Here is a 19,624-nt window from a genome sequence, read left to right as displayed (position 1 = left end):
AGGTTAGGCAATCAGCTGCCATTATAGAATATACAAATCGCCTAAACTGGCCTTTCAGCCCCACTTTTTCATGTTGTTTATGCTTCACACAACCCTCCTCCCTATCTTCATATCCATCTCCATCATGTATCTAGCAAGCTTCCTCTGCAGTGTAACCAATGCTATTTCCTACGAACGCTGCATGTGATACTGAAATAACATTCGATAGACAGGCCATTCACTCAGCCGCTTTGTGGCAATGTTTAATGTTCCACATTTTGGGGAAGGAACCTTGTGTTACCAAGTTCCTGATTGATCCTATATCTCCACCTAGTGGATGCAAGCAATAATGGTCCTTGCACAAATTCTGCACACCCCCTTCATTGAATCATCGAATCCCTCCAGTTTGGAAGCAGGCCATAGAGCTCATTAAGTCCAAACTGATCCTCTGAAGAGCATCCCACCCATATCCAAACCCATCCCACTACCCCAACCCCGTAATCCTGCATTTCCCATGGCTAACCCGCCTAGCCTGCACACCTGTGGGCACTTTGGGCAATTTCCCACGGCCAATCCACCTGACCTGCACATCTTTGGACTGTGGGAGGAAACCGGAGCACCCGGAGGAAACCCACGCAGACACGGGGAGAATGTGCAAACTCCAGACAGATAGTCGCCCGAGGCAGGAATTGAACCCGCGTCCCTGGCGCTGTGAGGCAACAGTGCTAACCATTCAGTCACTTACTAGATAGAAACATAGAAAATAGGAGACCATTCAGCCCCTCAAGCCTGCTGCACCATTCAATATAATCAGGACTGAACGTTCAACTCAGGCCCCTGTTCCCATCTTCTCCCTAATGCACTTTGAACACTTTTGTCCTAAGAAATATCTCGATCTCCTTGAAAACAGGGAACTGCCTGGTTTTTATGCACGGGCTAAGGTTTATACTTAAATGATGGTTAAATCCAGCAGTCACTGTGTTTGTTGCACAGACCAAATAAAGCAAACCACCCCAATCAGGTCCCTGGGAGGATCTAATCTCAGCTGTGTCACTGCTCTGTATAATTCACCAGCTCATTAATATCAGACTGTAGCCAAGTCCATTCTCTTCACTATTAACAACGTCCCCAATTTTCATGTCATCTCCAAACTTACTAATTAAGTCTATATTCACATCCAAGTAATTAATATGCTTAACAAGCAGCAATGATCCCAGCGCTGCTCCCTGTGGTACACTTACTGGCCACAAGCTTCCAAGATCAGATGGGCCAATGGGCTGAGAAGAGGCAGATGGGGTTAATTTACATAAATGTCAGCTGCTGCATTTTAGGAAAACAAACCTTAGCAGGACTTATACACTTAATGTACGCTCTTCGGGAGTATGGCTAAACAAAAAGATCTTGGAGTCCAGGTTCGTAGCTCCTTGAAAGTGGAGTCGCAGGTAGATAGGATAGTGAAGGTGGCGTTTGGTATGCTTTCCTTTATTGGTCAGAGTATTGAGTACAGGAGTTGGGAGGTCATGCTGCGGCTGTACAGGACATTGGTTAGGCCACTGTTGGAATATTGTCTGCAATCCTGGTCTCCTTCCTATCGGAAAGATGTGAAATCGAAAGGGTTCAGAGAAGAGTTACAAGGATGTTGCCAGGGTTGGAGGATTTGAGCTACAGGAAGAGGCTGAACAGGCTGGGGCTGTTTTCCCTGGAGCATCGGAGGCTGAGGGGTGACCTTATAGAGGTTTACAAAATTATGAGGGGCATGGATAGGATAAATCGACAAAGTATTTTCCCTGGGGTGGGGGAGTCCAGAACTAGGAGGCATAGGTTTAGGGTGAGAAGGGAAAGACATAAAAGAGATCTACGGGGCAACTTTTTCATGCAAAGGGTGGAGTGAGCTCCCAGAGGAAATAGTGGAGACTGATACAATTGCAACATTTCAGAGGCATTTGGATGGGTATATGAATAGGCAGGGTTTGGAGGGATATGGGCCAGGTGCTGGCAGGTGGGACTGGTTTGGGTTGGGATATATGGACGGGTTAGACCAAAGGGTCTGTTTCTGTGCTGTACATCTCTGTGACTCTATGACTCTGCAAAAACAGCCCTCCACCATCACCCATTGCCACCTCTTTATAAGCCAGTTTTGGATCCAGTTTGCCAAATTACCTTTTGGACCAACCTTCCATGTTGGATAAGCCATTGACTAACCTGGTACCCCACGATCAGGAAAGCAACATTTCAGAACTCGGGCTGTTTCATTTAAGGTGGAGGTGAGGAGGAATTTCTTCTCCTGGTTGAAGGTTTGGAATACTGTTCCCCAGAGATCTATGGAGGGGGGAGTCATTATATATGTTAAAGGCTGAGTGAGAGAAGGTTTTGAGGAACAGTCAGGAAAGAGAAGGTGAGGCCAAGACTAGATTAGCCTTGGTCATACTGAATGGTTTAGGAGATTCAAATGGGCCGAATGGCCCACTCCTGCTCCTACTTCCCAGACTCTCATAAACACAGCACGCCCGCTTTAAATACTGTTGGCGATGATCCTTCCTGCTGCTTTGGGCCTTCTTGTGATAACATTAACCATACCTGACCTCCTCACTCACTCACTCACTCACCACCACCACCATTGCCCTACCTTCACCAGCTGCACTAGCCACTTTCATCGCACTCAATCCCTCCCTATGTCTCATTCCAGGGGAAAGTGATACATGATCGGGCTGAGACAGCCACGATGAAGGCTGGGCTGCTCTACATTTGAGACCTTTGCCTTTATGAGGAGAGGATACTGACCCTGACCTGCCCCATGGACTGGCTGACCGTGCCCTAGATACTGGAAGCTGCCCTGAACATACTATGCCAGGACTCGCTGTCTGAAATATATCTCCTTTGACTTGACTGAATCACAGAGTCCCTACAGTACAGATGGATAGCCCATTCTGCCCAGCGAGTCTGCAACGACCTCCGAAGATCTTCCCAGCTCGGCCCAGCCCCGACCCTATGCCTGTAACTCTGCATTTATGATGGGTTCAGAAAAGATTTCCAAGAATGTTGCCAGGGTTGGAGGATTTGAGCTATAGGGAGAGGTTGAATGGGATGGGGCTGTTTTCCCTGGAGTGTCGGAGGCTGAAGGGTGACTTTATGGAGGTTTATAAAATCATGAGGGGCATGGATAGGACCAATAGACAAAATCTTTTCCCTGGGGTGGGGGAGTCCAGAACTAGGGGCTGAATAGGCTGGGGCTGTTTTCCCTGGAGCTAAGGAGTGACGTCATAGAGGTTTACAAAATTATGAGGGGCATTTATAGGATAAAAGGACAATGTCTTTTCCCTGGGGTGGGGGAGTCCAGAACTAGAGGGCTTAGGTTTAGGGTGAGAGGGGAAAGGTATAATAGAGACCTAAGGGGCAACTTTTTCACACAGAAGATGTTATGTGTATGGAATCAGCTGCCAGAGGAAATGGTGGAAGCAGGTACAATTACAGCATTTAAAAGGCATTTGGATGGGTATATTACTAGGAAGGTTTGGAGGGATATGGGCCAGGTGCTTGCAGGAGGGACTAGACTGGGTTGGGATATCTGGTTGGCATGAACAGGTTGGACCGAAGGGTCTATTTCCGTGCCTTACATCTCTATGACACTATGACTGTGGGAGGAAACGGGAGCACACCCACACAGACATAGGGAGAACATGCAAAACTCCACACAGACACTCATCCAAACTGCAATCGAGCCCAGGTCTCTGGCACAGTGAGGCAGCAGTGCTAACCGCCCAGCCACTGTGCCAAGTTCTCCTTCAACTTTGAGACTTGGCTAAACTTTGAAGCATGGGCAGTCTGTCCTGGGTTGGCACTTGATGCGGGTGAAACACTGATGTGGCAAGGTGTCATACAGCAGGATGGGTGCCTACTTGTTAACAACATGCACTAAAAACCATGGCAAGGGAGAAGGTGAGTGAGTGAGGCTGGGAGAATAAGTGAGCAGTGCCTGCCATGTAGGTTGCTGCAGGGTATGAGCTGGGTACATGTCCCTGCACATACAGTGAAGCAGCTTTACAAAGCGGGCTCCAAAATGTAGCATTGAAGTTCAGAAGAGCCCTGCAAACGGATCAGAGATGTGCCATGATGAGGTGGAGAGGTTGGCACATTTCTGATGGCAGCTTCCAGTGTGCCCATGGTCACTGCCCATGGAGTGTGCCCTGAGATGTTAGCTACTGACATCCAAGATGGAGGTGCCCAGGAACCAGCAGCAAGGAGCTGGAGTTGCCTGGTACCCTCTCTGGCTATCATGTTGGTGTCTAGTGTGGGGAACAGGGAATTGCACATCAGTGGGGTGAGATTCAATATTAATGAGGATGATAATGAGTGCTAAACCCTCTGAATAAACGTCTCGCCACTCGCTGCTGAGAATCTCATCTCGATGGCCTAGACTCACTGGAAAATACCACAATTTACTCCCAACATCCAGAAAGGCTTTCCTCGACATCTCACATGATTCTCACAAATTTTTCACTGTAGCCCACGTCACTTAAAGCCTGGACAGATCACTAAACAATCAGCCCGAAACAGAGCAGGACAGTGTGATTCGATAACCATCTGAAGCTGACCATTTTGCAGGGTTACAGGGGAAAAGGGTTACAGGAGTGCAGCTTAGCTGAGTCCCTCTTACAGAGAGATTCCTGCTCTGCTGCTGGCATTCAGTGGGTCAATGAAACACACATTTCCCAACACACACCACTTCCAGTTCCTGAGTTAGCAGTGAGGTAATTCCTCTTCCTGAGTTCCTAGCAGCCCTAAGGGCACTGAACAGTAGAGTGTGGACATTAACCAGCAGGACAAGGCTCTCACCTGCCTGGACGCTCACTGAGTCTGTTGAAAGACCTACTTTCGGAAACCTTATTATGGATCTGGTGCTTTGGACTTTGACTATGATGCTGGCTCTTGTGGTGGGCTTGTTTGTGCTGTTGGTTTCTGGAGTGATTTACACTGTATTCACTGAGTCGGTAATGCCGCCAGGTATCCAGGGACCAGGTAAACTCAGGCTCATCTACGGCATGCAATTGGCATTAGGCACTTTGGTAAGAAACACTTAGAGAAACTTTGCAAGCTATAACAGAGCAGTTTAATGATACGTAACTTGTCTCAGTGAGCTGATTAAACAATCAAATCTTTTCAGGAAGCAAATGCATTTTACCCAGACTGGTCTCTTAAAGGCAAACACCACTCTGAGACTTAAAGATTAACTTTTCTGACTGCACACTTCCAGTGCAGAGTCTCAATTACTGGAGCTTCACATTCCATGGTGTTCTGTTGTAGTGTGTGCCATCAGTTAGAGTTTAACCTTTACCTTACAGATTAAAAACAACTAGTGCACTAACTTGATGACAAGTGATAGATATGGGGGACTTTATGAATGGATTAAAATCCTGCAAAACACACAAGCTCCTGTGTAGCAGAAGAATGATGAATAATAGGCAGTTTTCTAGCAGGAATTGGAAATTGTGCAAAGAATTTCAGACGGGAAAGAGTCCGATCAGACAGTGTTAAGGAGCCTGATGGCTTGGGGGAAGAAACAGTTGCGTGGTCTGGCCGTGAGAGACCGAATGCTCTGGTATCTTTTGCCAGATGGCAGGATGGAGAAGAGTTTGAGTGAGGCATGTATGGGGTCTTCCACAATGCTGTTAGCCTTTCGTTTACGGCGTGTGGTGTAAATGTCTGTAATGGAGGGGGGAGAGAGAGAGACCCCGATAATCCTCTCAGCTATCCTCACTGTCCATTGTAGGGTCTTACAATCGGAGACAGTGCAATTCCCAAACCAGGCCGTGATGCAGCTGTTCAGGGTCCTCTCAATGAACCGTATGTAGAATGTGGTGAGGATGGAGGGTGGGGAGGTGGGACTTCCTCAGCCTGTGCAGAAACCAGAGACACCTCTGGGCTTTCTTGGCTATGGAGCTGGGGTTGGAGGTCCAGGTGTGATTCTCTGCCAAGACCTTTGGTGCTCCACACGATCTCCACAGGGGAGCTGTCGATGTTCAGCCTGGAGTGGTTGCTCCGTGCCCTCCTGAAGGCAACAACCATCTCTTTTGTCTTATCCACGTTCAGAGACAGGTTGTTGGCTCTGCACCAGTCCGTTAGCCGTTGCACTTCCTCTCTGTATGCTGACTCATCGTTCCTGCTGATGGGACCCGCTACATTCGTGTCATCAGCGAACTTGATGATGTGATTCGACCTACGCATCGCTGCGCAGTCCTGTGCTAGCAGGGTGAACTAGGGGTCCCCGTGCCCATTGTGATGGTGTTGGGGATGCTGTTCCCAATCCGGACTGATTGATGACTACTGGTCAGGAAGTTCAGGATCCAGTCACGAAGGGAGGGATTTAGGCCCAGCAGACTCAGCTTTCCAATCTGGTGCTGAGGAACGAGAGTGTTAGCAAGGGAGAGTTGCAGTAATTATTCCCTGTAATAAGATTTACTGTTGGGCTTTGAGGAGATATGTTCAATTCATTAAAGACTGAAAAGTCCTGTCACTCCCTATGGGTTGCTGCCTGTTTCTCTCCTCAGGTCTCTAACTGGCTGATTAATCAAAAGGAGCTGAACAAAACGTTTCACTAGTTTTGAGTTTGTTCAAGGTCACAGTACAATAGGAGCATTTCGTGCAGCCAAGGAGAGGGCTGGGTCAATAAAGCGACATACATCCAGGGCCTGATCAAAGTCAAATAGGTGGCGGGAGCAGGGAAGCCCTTTGACCAACAATGCTGCATACACAGCAGGACTTCAATGGAAACAAGAGTGATGCCTGTCTTCCTTTTGAAGGCACCCACACTCCCCTCCCCACCCCATTCCTTCAGCAGAGGCAGAGAGTCCAACCAGGATTTGACCAGGTGGATGTAGGAAGGCTGCTTCCTCTAGTAGGAGCATCTGGAGCAGGGGGTTATGGGTTAGAAATGGGGGGTGGGGGGCAGGGAGGGGTTCACCCATTTAAGATGGAGATGAGGAAAACATTTTCAGAGGGTTATCTTTGGAATTCCCTTCCCCTAAAGGCAGTATATACATAGTCTTTAAATATTTTTAAGACAGGCAGATAGGTCCTTGATTACAAAGGAGAGGAAAGATGATCAGGAAATGGGGAAATGTAGAATTGAGGTTAAAATCAGTCAGCCATGAATGGTGGAGCAGGCTCGAAGGACTATATGGTTAGTCTTGGTCCTGGTTCATATGTTCTTAGATCAAAGAGGCTTGCCATTGTATTGAGCACTGGATAGGTCCTCAACTAGGAGGAGCTAGATGAATGGGAAGGTGATAATGTCACCAGACTGGGAATCCGAAATGCCAGCTTAATGTTTTGTGGACTTGGTTCAAGTTCCTGGGAGAAAGTGAGGACTGCCGATGCTGGAGATCAGAGTCAAAAAATGTGGCGCTGGAAAAGCACAGCCGGTCAGGCAGCATCCTGTTATGAAGATGTGGGTGTACTGTAGCTTTAACAAAGTTAAAAGCAAGCAGAAATACCTGACAGTACCAAGTGTTCTGAACAAGATACAATGTACCCTTTTGGTCCAGCAGCGAGTGTAGCTGGTTGCCTGGAGACAACAACAAATTTGAATTCGGCCAATCAGTTTAAATTATACCCTAAAGAAACCAAACTCCAATCAAGTTTGAATTGAGTATATTGTCAATATTAAAAGCCAGTGACACAATGCGATCCTTTGGGGGTATAAGACCAGGGACAATTGGACAGTTGAAAGAGAACTGCCAAGCCACCAGCATGTACAGGCTGTCCGAAACACAGCTCTCTTAGAGATAACCTTTATCGATCAACAACCTGTGGAAGAGAAACCCTGAGAAGAAAATCAACAGAGAAAGATACAAAGGGAAGATTTGACAGCTGGCTGGTTTTGAAATTTGAATTTTTGGTAAATCTTAATTGGGGTTTTATCGGACTAGTATTATCGAATGGAAAATAAACGATAAGTTAGAGGAAGGAGTTGTAAATAGTCGTGAGTTAATTTTTCCCTGTAATACTTTAAGAAATAAAGTTGTTAATTTTTACTTTAAATAGTCCTTGGCCTCTCAAAGTTTCACAGATTACTGCGCGGTGCAAACCTTTTCTGTGTTGCTGGTTTCAATTAGCAGGGGGTGGGAGTTTACCCCCGTGCCGTAACATCCGAGGAGCAGGAGCATAACCCCTTCATCAGGAATGTCAAAGAGCTTGTGCCTGAAACGTCGACTCTCCTGCTCCTCGGATGCTGCCTGTCCGGCTGTGCTTTTCCAGCACCACACTTTTTTGACTCGTTCAAGTCCCACCGGGGTAGGTGGTAAATCTTGAATCATTAAGAAAATTAGCCTAAGCTAGTCACTGTTGATTATTGTAAATATCTATCTGGTTCACTAATGCCCCTCCTTTAGGGTAGGAAATCTGCTGCTGCTGGCAGTGAGATGGGAGAAGGGAAGGGGTGTTCTTCCCCAATTCTTTTCAATCTGTTTTAATTCTTGTCCCAGTGTTCAAATCCCTCCTGGCCTCTGCCCTCCCCATCTCTGGAACCTTCTCCAGCCTGACATCATTAAAAAAAAACTCACCCACAAGACGTGGCTGTGAATTCTAGGCCAGCACTTATTACCCATCTCGAACTGCCCAGAGGTTAATAGGTGATGGCCTAGCAAGACCCGAGAGGGCAGTTCAGTGTCCAATACATCACATGAGGCCAATTTCCTTCCCGAACAAGGCACAAGTGAACCAGATGGGTATTTTTCCAGACACCAATTTCTCGATTGTCATTAATATTTATTGAACTTCAATTCCACCCTGGTTGACCCACGTCCCAAGAACATTAACTGGGTCTCTGGATTAATAGCCGAGCAATATTACCACGAGGTGATTGCCTCACCATTGTGAGAACCCTCAAGCTCTCCAACCACTTGTCAATCCCTGTCTTCTACCTCTCTAACACTGGCAGCCCAGACTTGTGTTTTCCTGCGTCCCTCCCTCCCTAAACCTCTGCCCCTCCTTTAAGATGGTCCTTGAACCCTAATTTTCCGACTGAGCAGTGGCTGACCGTTCCTGGCTGCTGCTATTGGACCCTTGCCCCTCAGATCCCAGCAGACACCTGTTTGGGTACCTACTCTGGACAAGCCCAGTGCTTGTCCTCAGCGAGGGGTCCCAGTCTTCCTGCTCCCCACCCCCGCCACCTCCAGCCTGTAAAGTCAGCTCCAGGAACTTCCCTTCCGGCCGGTCGATCTGTCCCTTTCTTTGAGTTGACCCTGACCCCTTCCGGCTCTGGTCACATCTCGGAGTTGCTGTTGTGTGGGGCACTGCGGGGTCCTACACAGGTTGCTTCCTCCTTTCCCCCCCCCCCCCCGCCCCCCAAAATTGTTCATTTTCCTTTTGCTGCGGCCTTTGAGGGGGTCTTCCTTTAGCCTAAGCCCCTGTCCAGTCAGCTGCCCCCAGGCTTGCAGATTGCCTCGTCTGTCTCAGTCAGGGAGCTCAGTAAATCTTAATTCAAATGTGAAATCCACAAACCCCTCTCCCAAGTTCAGAGGATTTTAGTCCAGGTATCCGCTGGGGAGTTTTGTCCCACCTGACACTGTATCTGCAAACATTCCGATGCAGAGCCTTGATTTCACTTCTATGATGTTAAAGGCAAGTTAGGGGCATATTTTATATAAATGCAAGTTTCTGGTATATTTTATCTCTGTTCCCCTCCACTTAGGGAAACATCGCACAGAACCTGGGGCTGGGACCACAGGTCACTGTTGTTCGGTATCTACATGCCAAGACCCTCAGGAGGATGTCCACGGAAGGGACTGGGCTGATCATCCGGGATCTCCAATTTGATGGTGTCCCCGTCAGGGTTTACCAGCTGAAGTCAGCATCGGCGGAGAAAAGGCGTGGCATCTTGTACTTCCACGGTGGTGGATGGTTGTTTGGCAGCATAAGTAAGTGCGAAAGACCTGTCCCCCTGGTTAACGTGGTCTTTCACTTTAATCCGAAGTCCCACTGCTCTGAGGCAGGTGTTAATAAATATCCACAAGCATAGTCTGCGAATCGTAGGCTGGTCTGGTATAGAATAGGCCAACCAAAGGTAGTTTAAATTTACTCTAGTCCCACTTTCCAGCATTTGACCCATTGCCTTGAAAGTTGTGACATTTCAACTGCTCTTCCAAGTACTTTGTAAAGGTTTCCTACCTCAACCAGCCTCCCAGGCAGTGCATTCCAGACCCCTGCAACCCTCTGGGTAAAATAAAAATTGTTCAAATCCACAATAAACTGTGTGGTTTCACTTTAAAATTATGCCCACTAGTTATTGACCCTTCAGCTATGGGACGCAGCGTGTTGCCATCCATCCTGTCATGTCCCTCATAACTTTATACACCTCTGCCAAGTCTCCCCAGCCTTCTCTATATCTCAGCATATCCAGACTCTCTTCACCGCTAAACTGCTCCATCCCAGGCAATGTCCTGGTGAATCTCCCCTGCAACCCCTCCAGTGCAATCACATCTCTCCTATAGTGCAGTGACCAAATCTGTACACAGTGCTCCAGGTGTGGCCTAGCCAAAGTCTTGTACAGCCCCTACCTCCCTGCTCTTATAATCTATGACGTGCCTGACAAACGCAAGCAATCTGTGTGCCTTCTTAATGACCCCATTATCCTGTCCTGCTGCCTTCAGGGATCCATGGACAAGCAACCCAAGATTTCTCTGTTCCTCTGAGCTCCCAATGTCCTGCCATTCACTCAGCACTCCCTTGTCCTGTCCCTTCTTACAAAGTGCATCACCTCACATTTATCAGTCTGTCACTGATCTGTCCATCTGACTAATCTGTCTATATTCTCCTGTAACCTAAGATCTTCTTCCTCACTGTCAACCATCCAGCCAATGTTTGTAACACCCACAAACTTACTTATCATTCATCCTGCATTTCCTTTGTTATAGTTTCTATATGTTACAAACAATAAGAGGCCTAGTACTGATCCCCATGGTATGCCACTGGACACAGGCTTCAGTCACACAAACAGCCTTCGAGCTCCACCCTCTGTCTCCTGTCACTAAGCCAATTTTGGATCTACCTTGCCAAGTTACCCCAGATCCCATGAGCTTTTATTTTCTTTATCAGTCTCACATGTGGCACTTTGTCAAAGGTTTTGCTGAAATCCATATAAACTTCATCAACTACATTGCTTCACACCTTCACACATCTTCACACCTGGTCACCTCCTTGAAACATTTAACCAAATTCATGAGGCCATGACCTCCCTCTGACAAAGCCATGCTGACTATCCCTGATTACACCTTACGTCTCCAAGTGGACATTCATTTTCTCCTTCAGCGTTTTCTCCAACTGGTTGATGGGGACAGTGTAGAGGGAGCTTTACTCTGTATCTAACCCCATGCTGTATCTGTCCTGGGAGTGTTTGAAGGGGACAGTGTAGAGGGAGCTTTACTTTGTATGTAATCTTGTATTGTACTTGTGCTGGAAGTGTTTGATGGGGATTGTGTAAGAAGAAACCTTACTCTGTATCCAATCCCGAACAGTCTCTGTCCTAGTAGTATTTAATGCTGCCATTAGCTGTTTGAAAAGTCACATCCTCCATTTCCCAGTACTTGGATTCCTCATTTTGACAGAAAATAACTAATGTGTATGTATTTCGTTCTCAGATGAATATGATAATTTGTGCCGGTACATCGCCAAGGAAACTGAGTCGACTGTGGTGTCTGTGGAGTGAGTATCTGTTGCTTGGATAGGATGACAGTCCTTCATCCAATTGACAAATTCCTAATGCCAGACTGACCTCAATCCAGCACAGCACTGTTCCAGGACACATGACAGACAGAGCGGAAGCTAAGTTCTCTTCCACCTCCACTCTATTTGATTCAGGAGTGATGCTTTCATTTCCTGTCTAATCCTTCTTTTTCTTGGATTGACAAATTTGAATACATGGCAGGTATGCCTAGGCCCTCTGGTTATCGTTTGGTTGAAAGCCAGGACAGTTAGAAAGCTATTTAACAGTGATGGAAGCACAGCCAACCCTCCATGTTCCTCTCAGATACATGGTGGGGCTTTGTGTCCGTCATACTCACATATCTGTGCTCATTCCGCTGCTATTACCCCATGTATATCCGATTCTTATTCATAGGACCATAAGTCCATAAGACATAGGGAGCAGAAATTAGGCCACATCCTTTACTTTTGCTATTTTCTGAGTGGCACACCAAATTAGTAACCTAAAGATGAGAGCTGGTCTCCGTAATGACGATCATGAAACTATTATTGATTGCTGTAAAAACAGGATTAAAATTCCATAGCAAAATTGACCATAACACCATAAGATGTATAAAAGCAGAATCTGGCCCATATAATTTGCTCTGCCATTTAATCATGGCTGATATGTTTCTCAACTCCATTCTCTGTCTTCTCCCATTAGCGTTTGATCCCCTTATTAATCAGGAACCTATCTCTGTCTTAAATACGCTTAACAACTTGGCCTTCATAGTCTTCTATAGCAATGAGTTTCACAGGTTCACCACCCTCCCATTCAAGAAATTCCTTGTCATCACAGTTCGAAGGTGTTGTCCCTCTCCCCTACTCCTGGAAACATTTTCTCCACATCCACTCCATCCAGGACTCCTGGTATTCTGTAAGTTCCAATGAAATCCCCCCTCATTGTTTTAAATTCCATCAAGTACAGACCCAACTGTCCTCAACTGCTCCTCATTGACAAGCCCTTCTTCCCCAGGAACATCCTTGTAAATCTCCTCTGGATCCCCTGATGAATATCCTTCCTTAGCTCATCCTTCCTTAGATACAGGGCCCAAAGCTGCTCACAATATTCCAAATGCGGTATGACCACGGTGTTGTACAGCCTCAGCAGTACATCTCAGCTTTTGTGTTCTAGTCCTCTTGGAATAAATGCTAACGATGCATTTACCTTTCTAACTGCCAAATGAACTGCACGTTAACTTTAAGAGAATCCTGAATTGATACTTTCAAGTCCTTGTGCTTCAGATTTCTGAAAACCTTTGCTGTTTAGAAAATAGTCTGCACCTCTAATCTTCTTACCAATGTGAAAACCTCACTTTTACACATTGTATTCCATCTGCCACTTCTTTGCCCACTCTCCTAGCCTGTCTGAGTCCTTTGGCAGCCTCCCCTGCTTCCTCGACACTACCTGTCCCTCCACTTACCTTTGTGTCAAGTGAACACAATTCACTCAACGCCCTCAATTCCTTTGTTCAGGGCATTAATGTCGAATGTGAATAGTTGTGGTCCCAACTCTAACCCCTGCAGATCTCTCCTAGTCACTGGTTGCCATCCTGAAAAAGACCCCTTTATCCCCACTCTCTGCTGTCTGCCAGTCAGCCAATCCTCCAAACATGTCATTACCTTACCCCTAACACCTTTGGCTCATCTTATTTAGTAGTCTCCTGTGTGGCACCTTGCCAAAGGCCTTCTGGAAATCCAACTAGATTATATCCACTGGCTCCCCTTTGACTAATTTGTTTGTTCACTCCTCAAAGAATTCTAACAGATTTGTCAGGTATAATCTTCCCTTGATGAGGCCATTCTGACTCAGTCCTATTTTACAGTGTACTTCCACAATCTCCACAATCCTCCACAATCCATGCTTAATAATGGACTCTAAAATCTTACCAATGACCGAGGTCAGGCTAAATGACTGTAGTTTCCTGTCTTCTCCCTGCCTTTTTCATAAACAGGGTGTTATATTAGCTATTTTCCAGTTCCCTGGGACCTCCCTAACTCCAGTGATTCCTGAAAGATCACCATCAATGCCTCCACAATCTCCTCTGCTATCTCCTTCAGAACCCTGGGGTACAGTCCATCTGGTCTGAGTGGTTTATCCACCTTCAAACCTTTCAACTTCCCCTTGATCATAGCCACTACACTCACCTCTGTCCCTGACCCTTGAACTTGGGGTTTCATGATTTAGGTTATCCAGTGGAAAGCACCTCTTTAATGTAGTTGCACTCATATCACCTCAATTCTTAACTGCGTACACATTATTATCCAATTGTGGGTGATGCTGGTCATTTATTGCCCATCTCTAATTGATCAAGGCAAGCAGTTACCATGGGTCTGGAATTATATGTAGGCCAGACTAGGTGAGGATGACAGATTCCCTTTCTTAAAAGACATCTGTGAACCATATATGCGTTTTTACAACAATGACTACATGTTTGAAATTAGGCTACTAGCTCTTACACTAATTTGTTTTTAAAAATTGAGTTCAAATTTCACTATCTACTCAGATTTGAACCCATTTCTTCAGAGCATTAGCCTGGGTTTAGCTGAATGAGTCCTGTGACATTACTACTAGGCTGTCCCCTAGATGGCAACACTCCCTTTGGAAGCCTTTCAGAGAGGGTTCATTTAGTTGATTATTAGGGTGAGGGAGTTTTCTTCTGAGGGAAAGTTGGACAGGTTGGGCCTATAAATATTGGAATCTAGATGAATGAGAACTGATATTATTGAAGCATTTAAGAGCCTGAGGGGACCTGACAGGGTGGATCTAAAAGGATGTTTTCGCTTATGGAGTAGTCTAGAACTGGAGGACAATAAGGAATATCCCATTAAATTAGAAATTAAGATTTTGTTTCTCAGATGGCTATTAATCGTCTGCAAAAAGTAGTGGAGGCTGGTCATTGAATTTTTTTTTAGGCCAAATGGGATAGATTCTTGACTGACAAAGCAATTGGAGGTAGACAGGAAAGTAGGCAAGATCAGCCAGGATCCTAACAATTCATGCAACAAGGTTAAGGGGCTGAATGGCCTCCTAAATCCTATGTTCCTGTGTTCAACATTGACATTGCTTCACATCTGCCTTTCTTGTCTCTACTCTTGAAAACCTCCAGAACGCAGACAAGAGCCCCCTACTGCACCATCCACCTGGCACAGAAGCCATTGCTGTAGCCTGAGGTCGAAAGGTCACAGGTCAGAGGTATATAACAGCAGACTGTCAAATCTGCCCTGACCAACTGGTGCAATAGAGAGTCTTTCTTCAACCTTAATGTGGCCCATCCCTGTAGAAATGAGCATTTCAACAAGTTACAATAAAAACAAACCCTTCTTGGCCTAATGTTTCCCTGTTGGTTTTCCAGGTACCGCCTTGCACCTGAGTACAGGTACCCCTCTCAGCTTGACGACTGCCTAAACGCCACTCTGCATTTCCTCAAGACCACAGATGATTACGGAATTGACCGCAACAGAGTCGTTGTGTGTGGGGATAGTGCTGGGGGTAACCTGGTTGCCGCCGTGTGTCTGAGGGTCACTTCCATGAAGGAAACCTTGGATCTTCCAACCCTCCGCGCCCAGGTCCTGATCTACCCAGCCCTTCAAATGGTCGACTTCAACCTGCCCTCCTACCGACAAAACCAGTTTGTGCCCATCCTGTTTCGAACACGCATGATCTTCTTCTTCCTGCAGTATCTGAACGGAGACATGTCCATTGCAGAAGATGTGCTGTCAGGTCACCATCTACCCGTAGAAGTCAAATCTAAATACAGGAGGTGGCTAAACCCAGATCTGATCCCAGGCAACTTTCAGGTCAGAGATCACAAGCCCAACCTTGCCCTCACCCATGTCGATGAAGTTTATGATCTTGTGAAGCCCAGCTTAGAGCCAACCTTTGCCCCTCTCCTTGCCAGTGATGCTGCCATTAGCAAGCTCCCACCAGCGTACATTTTGACCTGTGAGTTTGACGTACTACGGGATGACGGATTGCTGTTCAAGAAACGACTGGAAGACAATGGCATTCCAGTGTCCTGGTACCATATTCAAGATGGCTTCCACGGGATAATCAGCTTCTTTGATAATGGTTACCTGACCTTCTCATCCGGGAAACAGGCCGTTGATAACATTGTCTCCTTCCTTAGAGACATGTAGGGCCGTTTTTCCAAGGAGTGGTGATCAGAGTCATCTTGTCACTCTGTTCCTCCTTTTTTCCATTTGTACACAGCTTTGCGTTCCCGGCAGGAGATTCTGATTACTGCTCCTTCAGAAATAGTGAGCATTAGCACAATCCCACAGCTCTCTTGTAGCTTAGGATCATAGCAAGAATTTAAACCATGTCCGCCTTTTCAGGGCACTTGGTGCTTTACTCTGTGATTTATGTTTTAAGTGCGCAGCAGCAAGGACAGCCACTTCACCCAGCCCCATTAAAGGGTAAAGGTACAAGATAAGTGGGTGGGCTAGGGTGCCAAGTAGGTAGAGTGTGAGATGAATTGGATGCCAGGGCACAAGCTGGCTAGCATAAATGGTAAAGAGTTAAAGTAAGTTGGTGTGAGTAGGGGTATCAGGCCCAACAGTGAGATAGCAATGGGGGAATGTCCACATTGGGTGGGGATTGATGTTTCTGCTGGTGGAGGTAGGGGGCTATCAGATTCTGGGGAGAATGGGGTTGACCATTGGACCCCAGGGTTTTGAACAGATGGAGGAAAGTTGGGTTATGTGGTGAGGGTGGAAGATTGAGCCTTGGGGGTGGGGGTGCAGAGTGATGGTGTGCCATGTCTGTTGGCAGGAGTAAGTGTTGGGTCCTGGGGTGGGTGTCCTGGCTGGAGGGGGGGTGGTCCTTGGAATTGATGTGGGTTTCCTGTGCACCCAGCACAACCCTCTAGTTTCTGTATCTGTCCATTATCCCTACACCTAACTCTCAAATAATATGCAGTCCAAGATTACTGTCAGTTTTATGTGTATTCACATTAATGTGCTTGAATGATTTCTGGGAATCTGTACCTTCATTTGCATGTGTAACTTCACCTAGCTTAATGGTCATCACCTCAAAATTTCAGTGAACACAGTTATCTTTAACAAAGCCATGCTGACTCTCCCTGATTAGCTCATGTTTGACCAAAGTCAAAACGTGTGGTGCTGGAAAAGCACAACCGGTCAGGCAGCATCTGAGGAGCAGGAGCACAGCTCCTCATCATGCAACCCCCCCCCCACCGCCTCACATTTCTGACGAAGAGCCAATGCTCAAAACATCGGCTTTCCTGCTCCTCGGATGCTGCCTGACCTGCTGTGCTTTTCCAGCACCACACTTTTTGACTCTGATCTCCTGCATCTGCAGGCCTCACTTTCTCCTCCTCAGTTTGACCATCTTGGTCACAGGTTAGTCTTTAAACTGATGGCACTCTGTTTACTTGACTTCCCCCTCCTTGACCTCCTTAATACCCAGACCTCCTGCTTACAAGGAGTGACATTCATAAGTTTTGAGGCGGTTGAAGAGGAGCAGCAATTCTGTAATGGGAGGGGGTTGGGGAAGATTACAGAAACTGAGATTACACCACCGAGAAACTTCCTCAGTTTCCCAACTGAAGCTTACCACAGGAACTACAATGTATGCTGACTCAATTTTACGGCTAAAACTGTACACGGTTGGCAAGTAACGTTCAGCACTGGTCAGATTTCCAGCATGCACTCCCTACTGCAAACTCGACTTCACATCTCACCCTTTTATATATCTGCAAACAAGAGGTACTCAAGCAACACTGTTCCACAGAGCGGAACAGATCACAGTGACTATTAGCAATGTGATTATCCCTGCAGGGATTCAAGCACTGGGAACCACAAGAATGTATCTCTCTCTGTAAATTTATAACATGATTCTTTTAAAGTCACTTTTCTTCTCAGGATTGTTGCGATGCCTGGTATTCCCTGCTTGGCCTCCATGATGGGAAATGGGCACAAGCATGTAACATGCGTTTGTTAAACGCGATTTGGTTGAAATGTGATTGAAATGTGAATTGCAGACTTTTTTTTTTAAAAATAAAGCGATTCCACCCTCGGCACCAGATGAGCAGCAAAACCCAGCCTCAGGATCCTCTAATCTGCAAAATGCCCACTCAGTGTGTTCAGCTAAAACAGGAATGCAATCAGCTCTGCAAGCCTTGAAACTTAGATTGAAACAAAGTTAAAAATCACACAACACCAGGTTATAGTCCAACAGGTTTAATTGGAAGCACACTAGCTTTCGGAGCGACACGTCGCTCCGAAAGCTAGTGTGCTTCCAATTAAACCTGTTGGACTATAACTTGGTGTTGTGTGATTTTTAACTTTGTACACCCCAGTCCAACACCGGCATCTCCAAATCATGACTAGATTGAAACTGGGAATTGTAGTCTATAATGAGAAGGAGCATTGGCTGAGAATCTCGAGGAGGGCTGGACTTGTGCTTCAGCATCACCTGGTCAGGCAGCTCACACACTTCCAGGTGAAAAGCTTCGTGAAAGGTACAGTGCTGTAGTCGGCAATTTTTGTGCTAAAATGTTAAACCTACTGTATTATTTCATTAAAATATATGATTTAAAGATTTACTTAGACTGTGCTTTCATTTGTGTAAGGCTAACTTCTATTTTTGTTTCAATCTTTACTGATATTTTTGATGGTTTGCCCCTAACCCTGTTTTTCCCCATAGGTCCCATGATTTATTTTGTGTGATTTTCTATGACATGGTGTCCCACAGGAACGCAGCTACTGCGTTATCAGAGAACTACCTTGTGTACTGAGTGACATTCCACCCTTACACATTCTAGTCAGTGCCTTAGAGAGCTGACAAATCTGTTGCTGGAAAAGCGCAGCAGGTCAGGCAGCATCCAAGGAGCAGGAGAATCGACATTTCGGGCATGAGCCCTTCTTCAGGAATTCCTTATGCCCGAAACGTCGATTCTCCTGCTCCTTGGATGCTGCCTGACCTGCTGCGCTTTTCCAGCAACACATTTTTCAGCTCCGATCTCCAGCATCTGCAGTCCTCACTTTCTCCTAGTGCCTTAGAGAGCCAATAAAGGAAAGGCTGTTTGATTGCAATACTGTAATTGGCTGTTTAAAGCAGTGTGAATTATAATGCGAGTCGGTCGATGTTGGAATAACTCCGCAGAGGCTGGTATCCCGTCACCAAGTCACCTTTTATTTCCATGTGGAGCGGCCTTGACACTGATCCAGCTCCCTCAGAGCCAGCTCTCAGAGTGAACACGATGTCTGACACTCCTGTTTATATCTGTCAGCCAGGGCTCCCTGATTGGACCGGATTAACAGCCCCAATCAGGGGACCCATATTCTGTGCGGTCTATCCAGCTGACCTCATTACAATCACTACAGATGCCATTTTGTTTGACAACTTCTGTTTTTTTCTGTGGATTGATTGTTTAATAAAAAAAACACTGATTATTAAAGAGTCTGTTTACAGACTGATACGTTTCCAGTCAGATGGTCTGCTCCTGCGGTGCATTGGGACATTATGACTGGGCTACAGTGATGCCACTTTCTGCTTGCATTGTAAATGCCATTACCTAAGATGGGCGTGGGTATTAAGGAGCTAAAGAATCACTGTGAATAATGAAATGATGGTGCTACTTGCACCCAATGTTTCTAAGGGATTGATTCAGGAAATCGTGGAAGATGACTGGGCCGTGATTCCCTTGTTGACTATGCACTGCATAGAACACAAGATGAAGTGCTGCCTGAAAGCTCATTTGAGTCCAAGTTGTCAACATTATCCACACAAGCTCAACTCCAGAAAACGCACTCTGACTGATAATGTATTGCAACTTGAAGCTTTTTTTATTCCATGCCGACCAGATATCCCAACCCAACCTAGTCCCACCTGCCAGCACCCGGCCCATATCCCTCCAAACCCTTCCTATTCATATACCCATCC

The 19,624-nt window shown here is 46.3% G+C and overlaps 1 protein-coding gene across 1 annotated transcript; it reads left to right on the top strand.

Moving 5' to 3' along the window:
• Positions 1-4,768: 4,768 nt before the first annotated feature.
• Positions 4,769-17,911, top strand: aadacl4 (arylacetamide deacetylase-like 4). The gene is made up of 4 exons (XM_072586657.1): positions 4,769-5,042; positions 9,668-9,893; positions 11,613-11,676; positions 15,072-17,911. Exons 1-4 carry the CDS (start codon positions 4,866-4,868, stop codon positions 15,853-15,855), a joined length of 1,251 nt encoding a protein of 416 aa, XP_072442758.1. The 5' UTR covers positions 4,769-4,865; the 3' UTR covers positions 15,856-17,911.
• Positions 17,912-19,624: the final 1,713 nt, after the last annotated feature.

Source organism: Chiloscyllium punctatum, chromosome 16 (assembly GCF_047496795.1).
Source record: "Chiloscyllium punctatum isolate Juve2018m chromosome 16, sChiPun1.3, whole genome shotgun sequence".
NCBI classification, from domain to species: domain Eukaryota; kingdom Metazoa; phylum Chordata; class Chondrichthyes; order Orectolobiformes; family Hemiscylliidae; genus Chiloscyllium; species Chiloscyllium punctatum.
This window is presented reverse-complemented; position numbering and strand designations above follow the sequence as displayed.